General features: G+C 50.2%; 1 protein-coding gene across 6 annotated transcripts in view; it reads left to right on the top strand.

Moving 5' to 3' along the window:
• Positions 1 to 12,789, top strand: part of THADA (THADA armadillo repeat containing) — a 322,081-nt gene that overhangs the window by 270,283 nt on the left and 39,009 nt on the right. For all 6 annotated transcript variants that reach the window (XM_013056339.2, XM_013056342.2, XM_004752963.3 and 3 more), the window contains one exon: positions 1,966 to 2,097. In XM_013056339.2, the coding sequence (XP_012911793.1) occupies positions 1,966 to 2,097 (132 nt within the window). The remainder of the gene's footprint in view (positions 1 to 1,965; positions 2,098 to 12,789) is intronic.

Consider the following 12,789-nt stretch of genomic DNA (forward strand, 5'->3'; position numbering starts at 1 on the left):
TGAGCAGAGAGCCCGATGCGGTACTCGATCCCAGGACCCCAAGACCATGACCTGAGCCGAAGGCAGCGGCTTCAACCCACTGAGCCACCGAGGCGCCCCAAAGTTGTCTTTGATAATCCTTTTAATTCTTTCTTCTAAGCGACTTCCAAGCATTTTTCTTATGCCCAAAGGAGGACTGGAAGGGCCTTCGGTGATGGTGACTTAATCACCTGACCCAGAGGGGTAAGAGCAAAACTTCACCAAAAACTTTGGTGAAGCTTCTCTCGTGAGAATATCATTTGTGGCATTTTCTGGGTGACTCTGACTACTATAACACTAGCTCACAGCAGGCAAAACGTGTGTGGAATAACCTAGAATACTGAGTAAAATGGAGTACTGGGTAAAAGCCATTGGTTCCTGATTAATTTCTGGAGCTGGTAACAGCATTCTAGGCAATAAGGAAGGAGGTCAGTGGTGGCTGGTGGCTGTGAAGAGAAGGTACAGAACTGAGAGACAATGGACATAAAAGTTCATGGGGACAAACCAAGGACAGAGCGAAGTCATTTAAGGAAAAAGAGAAATCAAAATAGACTAAAGAGGGAAGATTGAGGAGCTCAAGGGGTATAAATGACCCAAGTTAAGGAAGAAAATACTAAAAAAGGAAAATATTCAACCCTAGAGAACAATTAGAATGGACAGTCTCTGAAAGACTGCGTAAAATGTAAAGCCAGATTTATAACAGAAAAGAGAAAGCGAAACCCCATAGAGAATGTTGCTGTTCCTGGTATGACTAATGCATCTGTGTCTCTGGTCCCAGGTTCTCTGTGAGCAGACGAGGGAGAGGACAGTCGAAGGGGAGTTCTTAGGACAGGGCAGGTCCCCCATTGAAAGGCTAGGGGTGGTGAGTGGTGGTCTTCTGTGGGCCTCCCACTGTGCCCCTGCCCAAGCCTGGGCCCATCCCCTGTACAGCACACATGCTTTCTATGAGGCCCTGCCTACCTGTCCCCTCCCTCCTGAAGTCTGCCTCTGACACACTGGTCCACTATGATCTTTCCCTGCTGTGAGGCACAGCCGGCCATTTCTGCCCCTGACTCCTCCGTGCCTTGTGTCTTCGACTTGATATTCCTTGCTGTTGTTCAGGCACATGTACTGTCTTTTCCTGTCCCATTGTCCACAGCAGCGCCTAGGACCACACAAAGCTCCTGCCAGGACAGATGGTGGTCAGAGGGTGGCCCTCACATGGACGTGGCATGGGCTATTCCACGTGGTTCCCTGCCCTTTTCAGAACCTACGCCCCCCACCCCCATAAAGTGTAATCTTGATTGAAACTTTGCTTTCAGAATTTATAAGCTCAAGCAGTCACTCAAATCAACACTGGGCTCATTTCCCCAAAGCATTCTTGATGCATACAGTTTCATTCCTGAGAATCGTGAGTCACTGTGGACAGCTGGGCCCGTTGTGGACAGCTGGGCCCGTTGTGGACAGCTTAGTCAGCTGGGCCACACCTTCCAGTGGGCCTTGCCTAGGGCTGCTTGCCTCCAGAAGCCTTCCCCCTGCATCCCAAAAGACATTTCCAAACCTGACCCCTTAGGGCCCTCTCTCTTCCAGTGTTAGTCTGACTGCCAACCAAGTCTTCCTCTCTTGAAATACCCACGAAGAAAGAAATGGCTCATTAACCACTGCTCTCGTCCATCACGGATTGATTGATTGATTTTTAAAGATTTTTATTTATTTGTGTTTGAGACAGAGCATGAACATGGAGGAGAGACAGATGGAGAGAGAGAGAAGCGGGCTCCCCGCTGAGCAGGGAGTTTGACCTGGGACTCAATCCCAGGACCCCGAGATCATGACTTGAGCCAAAGGCAGACGCTTGACCAACTGAGCCACCCAGGCGCCCCTCACCCCCAGCCCCAGGATTTAAAGCAGTATCTGTACCTGCTTGTAAATTGAACCGTAGGTAATTTGAATTCCTTTTGGTCTTCTCAGGATTGCAGGATACTCTTACTCTCTGGAGATGTGTCCTCAACCTCCTGCAGAGTGAGGAGCCGGCCGTCAGAGATGCAGCCACGGGAACGGTGGTAACCGCCATGTCACAGGGAAACACCTGTCAAGCAACAGGTATGGCGCTCTTACTGTTCGGCTATGCCTTATGGCTCTTGGACAGTACATGTATGCCTTTCTGTGCACTTCCTCTGTGCATAGCCAGAGAGTGAATATTTTAGCCGTTGTTGGCCATTCGGTTTCTGTCTCCTCTCTGCTGTTTTAGTGGGAAAACAGCCCTAAACACTAGGTAAACATGGGCGTGACTGTGTTCTGATAAAACTTTATGGACAAGAACAGGCAGCTGTCCAGATTTGATCTGCTAGCCATAGTTTGCTGACCTCTGACGCCTAGGACGTCATGGAGGAAAATCGTCTTCAAAGATAGAAATCTAATAAGCAGTGTTGTTAGCTGATTACATTGTCATCCGTTTTAAATAAGGCTCAGTCGTGATTATCTGTGTGGTTACATAACCTGGGAATCATAGATCCAGCATTTTCTACTTCTGTTAGTTTTCACATGTGACAGAAACAGATGACTGTGAGTCACGTTAGCTGGGAGGAGAAGCAGGGTCACACCTCTGGACAAGTAGCCAGCTGGGAGGTTGTCTGCTCTGGTGGACGTGGATTCTCTGCACTCGGGTTGTCGGAAGGACTTTTGGGTCAGCCATCCCAAAGAGAAGCCAGAACACCACCTGGAGGCAAGAGATCCCAGGCTGAGCACACTAGACCGCAAAATAGGAGTGGGAGGAGCCATACAGGGTTTGTAACTGACTCGGGGCTCCTCGTCCCAGTGGCTGGGGGTCCTGGAGGCTCCCCTTGGAATATGAACTTCCTCATTCTAGAGTCCTCTGTTGTCATGGCGTAGGTGCAAGAAGCTGAATTTTTTTTTTTTTTTTTTTTTTTTTTTTTTTTTTTTTTTTTTTTTTTTTTTTTTAAAGATTTTATTTATTTATTTGACAGAGAGATCACAAGCAGGGAGAGAAAGGAGGAAGCAGGCTCTCCGCCGAGCAGAGAGCCCGATGCGGGGCTCGATCCCAGGACCCCGGGATCAGGGCCTGAGCCAAAGGCAGAGGCTTTAACCCACTGAGCCACCCAGCTGCCCCAAGAAGCTGAATTTTTAATAATCTCTTGGTGATGCTGCTCCAGAGCAGATTTGGTTGGGACCTGCTTTGCCTCTCGTGGGAAGACATACAGCTTGATTCTGGGAGTCATGTGCAAGAAGCCCTCTCCCCCCGCCCCCCACCTCCACCTTCCTGGCCTGTCAGAGTTCCTGGATCTGTAATTCTGCCAGGAGTGATTCATTCCTTTTTCCAATTGCGTGTTTCCCTTAGAAGGACACACAGAATGCCCAGCAAGTGCTCAGTAAATATTTGGTGGTAGAATACAGTACTCACGAGATTTCTCTAGGACCCTCTGCACCAAACATGGGAAGGGGGACAGCATACCGGAATTCACCAATGGACTTATTCCCTCCTAATCTTGAGAGTTGTTACCCGACTACTTTTCTTTCTTTCAGGATTTCTCCAAGTTCACTTACAGTAAAAGTATATTACCATGGTCTTCCTCCTTCTAGTTTGAATTTTTCCTCAAGAAATACAAACTAGTAATTACATATGGAATGCCTTTCACATGTAAAAATCCGTGTGTAAAAGCCTCTGAGGGAAATAAATATAAAAGGCTACCTGTTTTTGTATTCCCCACTTTGGCCTATAGAAAGAGGATCTAAGGTGTGAAAAAGACAAGGATTCTACAACAGTGAAATGTAGTGTGTTACCCTGGACCAGAGTTCCTGTGCCAGAGAGATGAAAAGCCGTACAGGAAATTTCTGGAACAACTGACAATATTGAAATATTATCTGTAGACTAAAATCAATATTAAATTTCCTGAATTTGATAACTGTACTGTGTTTTGTAAGAGAATATTTTGTTCTCTGGAAATACAGAACTGAAATATTAAGGGACCAAAGGGGGATGCCCCCTGCTACATACTCTTCAATCGTTCAGGAAAAATAATCGTGTGAGTGTCAATAGTAAACCCAGATATGGAGTTACTGTACTTGCATCTTTTCTGTATATTTGAAATTCTTTCAGAATTTAAAAAAAGTTTGTTGTTGTTGTTTTTTTAAATCCAATTCCACCACTTGAAAACAGCAACACGGGATATATTGCCAGACCATCTAACTGATTTCCCAACAATTCAGCCCCTGCTGTGACTCCTCTCCCCTAAGTTATATGAAAACATCCTGCCCATTTTAACTCATTTTGAGTGAATTTTCACGTCCCCAAAAATCAAACCCAAGCCAGGTTCCTCAAAGGTTTCAGCAACGTAATGTCACTCACTCAGCACTTCCTCATGGGTTCCTTGTTCGGCTTGGTAGCAACGCTGGGGCAGAAATCCCTAATACAGCTTGATTTGCTCAAGCGAAAAATACACATCTTTCTATCTGGGACTGAAAAGTAGCTGAAGGTAGAGGTACACCTCTGATTTTTTACTTTATTCAGAAGTTCAGCCAGCTGAGAACAATATTGTCTTGTTTTGACATTTCTTGAGGATATCAAGCCACTGGTGGTAACTTTTCTCGTTCCTCCAGCACGCAGGGATTTGGTAGACTGTATTACTAATGGCTTGCTCTGTGGTGTTCAAAGTTATGACTATGGAGTCTTGAATAGCTCGAAAATACAAGTCCTTAATTTTGTCCCCACATCAATGGCCTAATGAATGCCATGGTAAAATATTACTATTAAATCGTGGTAATATTCAATGTCTTCTTTGAGAAGGCTAAATATTGTAAAAAAAAAAAAAATTAATTCTCACTTTTCCTCCTAAGAATATAATAAAACACAAGGACTCCCTGCTTCTGAGACCCCATCGACCCCATCCTATAAACAAGGGCTGGATGTGGACAGAGAGCTTTGCATGTACGTTATCTGATAGTGTGCTGGGTGTGTGGGGACATGCAAGGTGCATCTTGATTTATGTGGTCTAAGGAGGTCCCTGAGAGTGGAGTTGGCCCAAAAGGCGGGGTAAATGGGGCACAGATGGGAGCATTTCAATGCAGAAGAAGCAGCTAGAGCGGGAACTTGGAGTCAGGGAGAACTTGGGAGCTGCCTGGGGGTCTGAGGGGCCAGAACACAGGGGACCCTGAGGCCAGGGGAATGGGGTGGAAGATAAAGCTGGAAAGGCAGGGGCATGCACTCTTGGGGTGATTCTGAACCCCAAGTTAAGGACCTCCTTCTGTAGGTGATGGGAGGCTGGAGAGGTTTTTAAATGGGGGAGCAGTGTTTTCGGGCCGCAAGTTTGAGGGGCTTTTCCCAGCAGCAGTGTGTACGATGGCCTGGGTCAGGGGAGGGAGGGAGATCTTGGCGCAGAGACCAGCCGGGACTGGGTCGCAAGCCACTGGCAGTAGAGACAGGATGGCAGGCAGACTGTGGGTGCTGGTGGGAGGTGGGAGAGAAGGGAAAGCAGAGAAGGCTTCAAGGCCTCAGACCTGCGAGGTAACTGGAGAAATGCCTAGTCGTGCCTCTGGCACCAATGTAACAGTTGAGCCTCACCTTCTAGGAAGTGAAACTACCAAGAGTCAGGAAGCATGCTTAGAGGCCACAGGGCACTGTGATCAGGGACAGAGACTTCCTTAGGCCATGGGGAACTAGGTAATGGAAATGAGAAGACTAAAGGGGGCCTTCCTCTGCTGTGGGAGCAGAGTGCACTGGCCTGCCCAGCACACTGCTCAGTGACCCTGGGCCACAGCTCCAGTACTAGAAAACACGGAAGGGGCAAGCGTCAAACCAGTCGTTCAGACTGTGTCCCCAGCATGTCACTTTGTGCGCAGCTGGCTTCAGCTATGGATTTGTGGCATCCATTGGGTAATGATTCTGGGCTGCCTGGAGACAGCCCCGTGCCTCAGTAGCCCTCGTGACGGTGGATTTGTTGTCCACATTTTTTGCCTGCTGACCTCGTGCATGTGCTTCATCCCACCCGGTCACCTGGAAGGAGAAACCCGCAGCCCATCAGTGATTCTCAGGCACCCCCAAGGCTTCCTCAGCTTTGCAAGCACGACCTACCCCACCTCTCTACTCCTAGGTCAGCCACCGAGAGGGACAGCAGAAATGGCTTTTCTGGACTCAGGAATGGGGGACTGAAATTTGCAGCTAGGACAAGAAAGGGTACAGGCAGGTTTCAGGTGGGGCTCCCCCTTCTCCTTTCCCTGTCCTGACCTTACTGTCCTTGCCAGAGCAGGAGACATCAGCTCAGCGGCCCCTGCTTTGCTGGGCTCCTGACTCTTACCCGAGCAGCTCACTTACGTCGGTCCCGTTCACATCAGGATTCACGTTGGGTTCCACTCAGGCTTCCATTGGGCGTGGGGTGGTGGTGTAGGGGACCAACCTGGACAATATGTACATTTAAGTCACTAAATTTGTAGGATTCTCAAGTTAGGCTGACAGAGTTCTGGGTAAAAGCAGCAGGGGAGAAATGTGAAGGGCTTCAGACCCCACACCCATCGGTATGGCAAGAGTGTCTATGCTCGGCACAGGGACCCCCGGAGACGCCAGATTCACAGCAGAGCTTACCAGGGAAGCGAAAGAGCGGGACAGGAGCAGAAGGTAGAAAAGTTGAGACTCAGACGTTAGAGTATAGGGCTATTGGCGGGTAGTTTGATGGGCAGAATTACAAGTCATCTGGCCTAAGGCACGGTGGAGAAGACCTAACGTCTGCCCCATTTCCCCCAAACCATGTTCATCCCCCAGCACCCATACCCCTGCCTGCTCGCACACATGCATCCATGCACAGCTGCTTCCCATGCAGAGCCCAGGAGTTGGCACGACAGCGCTGACACATCTCAGAGGTTCCAAGCCTTGAGCAAGCCGGGAGGGAGGCTGGGTCACTTTGACATTACACAGTGGCCCTGCAGTGACGGCTGGTCAGCAAAGCCCCAGAGCCGTGGGGCTTGAGCTGAGTCACGGGCAGCTTCACCCCCGGAACTTCCAGAACTGAAAGCCAAGGCTCGCCTGCCCACCCAGCCTCATGCCTGGGGGGAGGCCTGTGCTCTTGGGAATTCCCAGGTGGTCCTGGAAGATGAGCCCTCAGAATGGCCTCCCTCTTCCCTCTGCCTCCCTCCAGCTTCTTCCTAACCTGGCCACAGGCACTGTCCCCACACTGTGTCTCCCGTGCTGTGGTGCCAGAGCCTGTCCCACGTAGAGGTCTTTCTGCTCCGCGAGTGTCACCTGATGTGTATGTACCAAGGACATTTTTCTGGAGCAGAATGGCCCAAATTAGAGAACCACTACAGGAGAATGAACTTGCACACCTTCTCCAGGCTTGACCTGCCTCTATCATTGCTTTTGGGCTGTTTTAAAATTCTGAATTGTTTTTCTCAATCCCCCTTTCATGCCTGCCTAGATGGTCCACAGCTTTTTCTCTTACCGTTTAAGTATGAGGGCAAAACTGGTGACATCAAGCATATTTGTTTAAGAAATAGTTATAAATTGCCTGTCCTCCAGGCTTGTTTCATGCGCTGGTGTAAGCCGCCATTAGCTCTCTCCTGGACTTCTGCAAAACGACCCTCTAGGCCTTCCTGCCTCTGCTCTTACCTACCTGCCATCCCTTGCCCAGGAGGCCAGTAATGGGCTCTTTTCAGGGAGTAAGTCAGATGACATTGCCATCACACTGAGAGCTCTCCCTTGGCTTCCCTTCTTTCTCAGAATAAAAGCCAGCTCCTAAAGTGACATATAAAGCTGTACCAGACCTCATCCCTGCCTCTCCAACCCCATCTGCTGTGCTCGCTCCCTATCTTTCTCTGCTCCAGCCACTCCAGCTTCCCTCAGGTTTTTTTAACTTGCCAGGCTCATGCCAGCCTTAGGCCCTTTGCACTAGCCACTTCCACCTCTTGGAATGGTTTTCCCTGGTCCCACCCAGCTAACCTTCCTGTGGTTTCAATCTCTGTTTTAGTGTCATCTCCGCAGAGAGCCGGCCTGACCACCCAGCTTAGAGTAGCCACCCATTCATTCATCTGCTGGTTTAACACTCCGTGTAGTCCTTTCACAGTCTTATTTTACTGTCTGTTTACTTTGTTCTTAGTGGCCCTCTACCAGAATAGAAGCTCCAAGAGGGCAAGATTTTTGTCTCTTCTGCTTGCTGCTATATTCCCAGAACCTGGCACGTAACAGATGCGCCGCAAAAAAATCACTGCTGGGATGATCAGTTGGATGAAGGAATGAACGAATGTGTTCTTCACAGTAGTTAAACACAGTAGAGAGATCAGTGTTTTTAGAATCAACCTAAGACAAGGGAGGTAGAGCTCTTTGGATTCTCTTTGTGATGAAATTGCCTCGAGGTGGCGGGTCCTTGTTGCTGCGAGCTCGTCTGGTACCTCAGGCCCCAGGTCTTCCCAGAGACAGTAATTTAATAAGGAATGGATGGAGCACCTGCTGAGGCAGGGATGTGACCAGCCAGGGGAGAGTGCTAGTTGATCCTCGGGCCTGTCAGGGGCCTGCCTGACCCCCGTCAGGGGACGGGTGCCAGTGCCAAATGGAACCATCTGGAATGCCTAGAGTTGGTGGCAGCCTCTCTGAGGACAGAGGCCCCTTCCTCCTGGGGCCTCTTCTGGTGGTCTCCTCCAGTGGCAGGACGAGGGTGATGCAGAATATCACCCAGCAGGGCACTCTTGGCTTCTTCCAATTCTCACAGCCACTCTGAGATATTTTACTTTTGCCTCCATTTTAAATACAAATCAGCTGAAGGTCAAGGAATTGAAGCAGTGGACCCCGGGTCCCATGGAAGACAAGTGTCGAGCGGTGATGGAGCCCAGGGTCCAGAGGGACAAAGGCCTTGAACATTCAGCACTTCCTCTGACACAAGAAGGGGACTCAAAACCCAGCCCTCTAGGTTTAGAGCCGAGGAGTTAACTGAAGAGGGATGCTGAAGGTCTTCTAAATTCACTGTTGTGTTTGAAAAGAAGACATGAGAATCAACCCAGGAAAATGTCTTGGGGACCCAAGAGCTCAGATAAAGCTTGCCCTGAGGAGGGCAGTGGGAGTAGGGGTGGTGAGGGTGGGACTGTGGGAGGTAGCAGGAGGTCCTACTTCAAGGCTGATTTGTACCCCCTTCCCAAGGATCCTCAAGGGAGGAGATCGCGGGACTTGAGGGTTTTAGATGTGGAAACCAAAGGCGAGGGAAGGTAAATTATTTCCCAAGTGTCACATAATTAGTGAGAAAAAGTGAACCCAGGTTCACTGAGACACAGAGCAGCGCTCCTTTCTACTGCTCCTCAGGCCTCAACTTCGAGAAGTGACAGAAATGTGGGGGCACCCTTGAGAATAATCTGGACTGCCGGGATGGGGTCAGGGGATGAGGTAGGAGCTGTGCAGTAGGCACAGAGGAGAGGGAACGCTGCCTTGGAAAGAGGGCCTGGAGGAACTCCAGCATCAGAGGGGTGGGAAGAACAGAGTGTTCTACGAAACCAGGCATCTCCCAGCAGTAAAACCACACCCTGCAGTGAGCCCTGACCCCTCAGCCTTGCTTTCTCCTGGGCCTCCCTCTCAAGGCCTCTGGGTGTCCATCCGTATTGTCAGTAGGGGAGGAAACACAACAAGGTGGGAACTGCAGTTTTAACTCCCAGGTGAACCCCTGGCAGCTCGCCAGCGGAGGGTGAAGGGAAACAGGGAAACAGCTGTTGGAGGAGGGAGGCTGTCAGGAGCCGGTTCTCTCTTCTCCCAGCGCAGCCTCACTCACCACACACCAAAATGCCTTCCCCGTCACTGCGTCCCTGGAAGCCTGGTCGTGACGTTCACCTGCATCCTGGCGAATGCGTCACTGGCAGCTGGCCCCCGACGTGCAAACGCAGATGCTAACTAATGCTCCTGTCTTAAATCTGGGAGCAGGTTGCCCCCGCCGCTGAGTGCCCTGGCCAGGCCTGGTTGCTGGGGTGATGGGATTGTTTCCATGACCTCCCGATGACTAAGCCCAGAGAGACAACAGTGGGTTTCTCTCGAGGAAATGAGGGTCAGTTCTGCATCATTTTGCCTCCACTGTTGCTGCTCCTGAAAGCCAAGCTCCCTGGGCCCAAGGTGACTGACCCAGAGGGTGATGATAAGCCCACAGTCTGAGGCTTAGGCCCTCTGACACTGATGTGCTTTGTCAGGGCAAGCCCAGAGCCCGGCCATCCTTATCCTGCTGGTCTGGCCTCAGTTCTGATCTCTGTGCTTTCCTTTTCCAACATCAGGAGCCTAAATTTTCCTCAGGCCCCACCACGGTGCAGGATTCCTTTTCCGACGGTTGCAAACAGTCGTCCTTTTGGACCCTAAGCCAGTCTCAGGAGTTAGTATTACCTCTGTGTCAGGGTGACCAGATGGATCCCCATCTTCATCCCCAGACCGGCCAGCCGCACCTCCTTCTTCCCACCCCACCTCCTCAGGGAGTGCCCTCCCTCCACACCTTTCATCCACACCAACCCGGGCACATGACCCCTTTTCCCGCCCAGATCTAGTCACCTGCAGACTGGCCAGAGGATGACCTCCTTCTTCCTCTGGTCCCCAAAACCAAATGAGGGTCAGACCTAACTGCCCAAGTAAGTACATCTGGGCACTGTAGCAGCCCTTCATTCTTCAGCATCCTGCTGTGATCCCAAGAGGAACAAAGGGTAACATCAGAGGAAAGCTCTCATTCTGCCCACGAAACCCCAAAGTTTGGTTCTCAAGTCTCTGAGCTTGACTGCCCAGGCTTCCTTGCTCCAGCGGCTCTCCTTTGAGCACAGGAATCCACCGGGCAGAAGCTCCTGCAGGCGGAACAGAATGGGAGGTGGCTCTGGTGGTGACAGGAAGTAGTCTTACCTGCACACGTGCAATGTGTGTGAGTACCTTTGGATACACGTGTGGGCCGGTGTGTTGTAAATCTGGACGCCTTTCAGGGGGGCTCTCTGTAAAGAAGACGCAGAAGCAGTTTGGATGTGAACATGTACACCGATGTCATGAGGAGATGGGATTACGAGGAGATACGCTTTGGCCGGTCATTCAGACATCATCTAACTGAGTGCGAAATCCTTGTGTTGTTTGGTAATCCAGGTGTTGAAAAGTGGTTTCTTGTAAAGCTGGTCTGGGAAAGCAAAGGCAGAGAGCATCAAGTGAGAATTGGAGACAAAGGTTGGCCTTGACTGCAGCTTGCCTCCCCCTACACTCCCCTTCACCACTCACCCCCACCTCCAGCCAAAATACTCAAGTTAATAGAGTACCACCAAGGGTCTTACTTTGGAGTCTTATCTTAAGATAGACTTTCTGAAGTATTTTCTTGGGATCTCAAGCATGAAGCCGCTGGTGTTTTTAGTCAGGGTATAGATCTGGCACCTGGAAGACTTGGAGACCCAAGTTAAAAGTGGTTTAAAGGAGGTAGCAGCTTGGGGCACCTGGGTGGCTCAGTGGGTTGAGCTTCTGCCTTCAGCTCAGGTCATGATCTCAGGGTCCTGGGATTAAGCCCCGCATCGGGCTCTCTGCTCAGCGGGGAGCCTGCTTGTCCCTCCACTGCCTGCCTCTGCCTACTCATGATCTCTCTCTCTGTCAAATAAATAAATAAATCTTAAAAAAAAAAAAAAAGAGGTAGCAGCTTCTTTCGCCCTCCTCACATAAAAGGCTCATGAGGTGCCCGGGGGCCTCCATCAGTTAAGCACCGACTCTTGGTTGCAGCTCAAGTCATGATCTCAGGGTCATGAGATCAAGCCCCACATCAGGCTCCACACTCAGCTTGGAGCCTGCTTAAGATTCCCTCTCTCTCCTGCTCCCTCTGCCCCTCCCACCCCCTACTCCCACTGGCGCATGCAGGTTCTCTCTCTCAAAAAAAAGAAAAGGCTCAGTATGCCGCTGTGGTGGTCTGCAATCACCAGGGAACCCCCCCACCTTCTTTCTTGGTGTTCTGCCATTTTCGGGTGGCTCCGTCCCCCTCAGGATCCGAGTTGGCAGTTGCCCTTCCACTGCAAAGCCGCAGTCCAGTGAGTGGGGAGGAGGGAAGGGAATGCCCACCTAGACATTACAGATACCAGCTCCGGGGGTGTCTCATCACCCAGGGCTTAGTCACGGGCCACAATGCTCAGCAAAGGAAGCTCACGGATGGGAGCTAAGTGGACATGTATGCAGCCGAGAGATCTATTTTCTGTGCAAGGAGGGACGAATGGATTGGGGGAGATAGGACCTTCACTTCTAGCCATTTCCCACCTTCTTACTTTCACACAGGCACTCATTAGTGAGTTTCTGGAGAGTTTTGGCTGCTTGCTAACAGCTGGGGACTCGGATAAATCCAGTAGAGCCTCTGGCCTTAGCTGTTGGGCCTCTGCCCTCTCAGCTTTTATCCCAGCTAAAGTCAACAGGTTTCCCTTTATTGACATCCATATTTTTTTTAGTAGCTCTCAGAACCATTTTATAAGAAAAGGCAGTAGTTGGTAGTCAACAATAAGAATTTTCATTCCCATTTGTTTACCAACTTGACAAGTTTAGTTGCTTATCCCCATTACGTTTCTTCAGACCACACACAACACCCAAAATGCAAAAAAACACACACAGAAAACAAAAAAATTCATTAGAAAACAAGACACCAGGCTTTGCGGTTGCATTACCCAGAGCCAGAAGTTACTAGAAAGATACCTATTTAATGGGGAGGTGGGGGAGAGCACACTTAGAAGAGACCCAAGAACGGGACCGCGGAGGAGAGAGCCCCGAGGCCATCTCTTCCCACACTCCCTGCGCCTTCTCTCTCTGTGCTTCAACCCATATTGGCCCTGTGCCTAATG

This window comes from Mustela putorius, unplaced genomic scaffold (assembly GCF_011764305.1).
Source record: "Mustela putorius furo isolate JIRA1106 unplaced genomic scaffold, ASM1176430v1.1 tig00000224_pilon_pilon_pilon, whole genome shotgun sequence".
In the NCBI taxonomy this organism is placed as follows: Eukaryota; Metazoa; Chordata; class Mammalia; order Carnivora; family Mustelidae; genus Mustela; species Mustela putorius.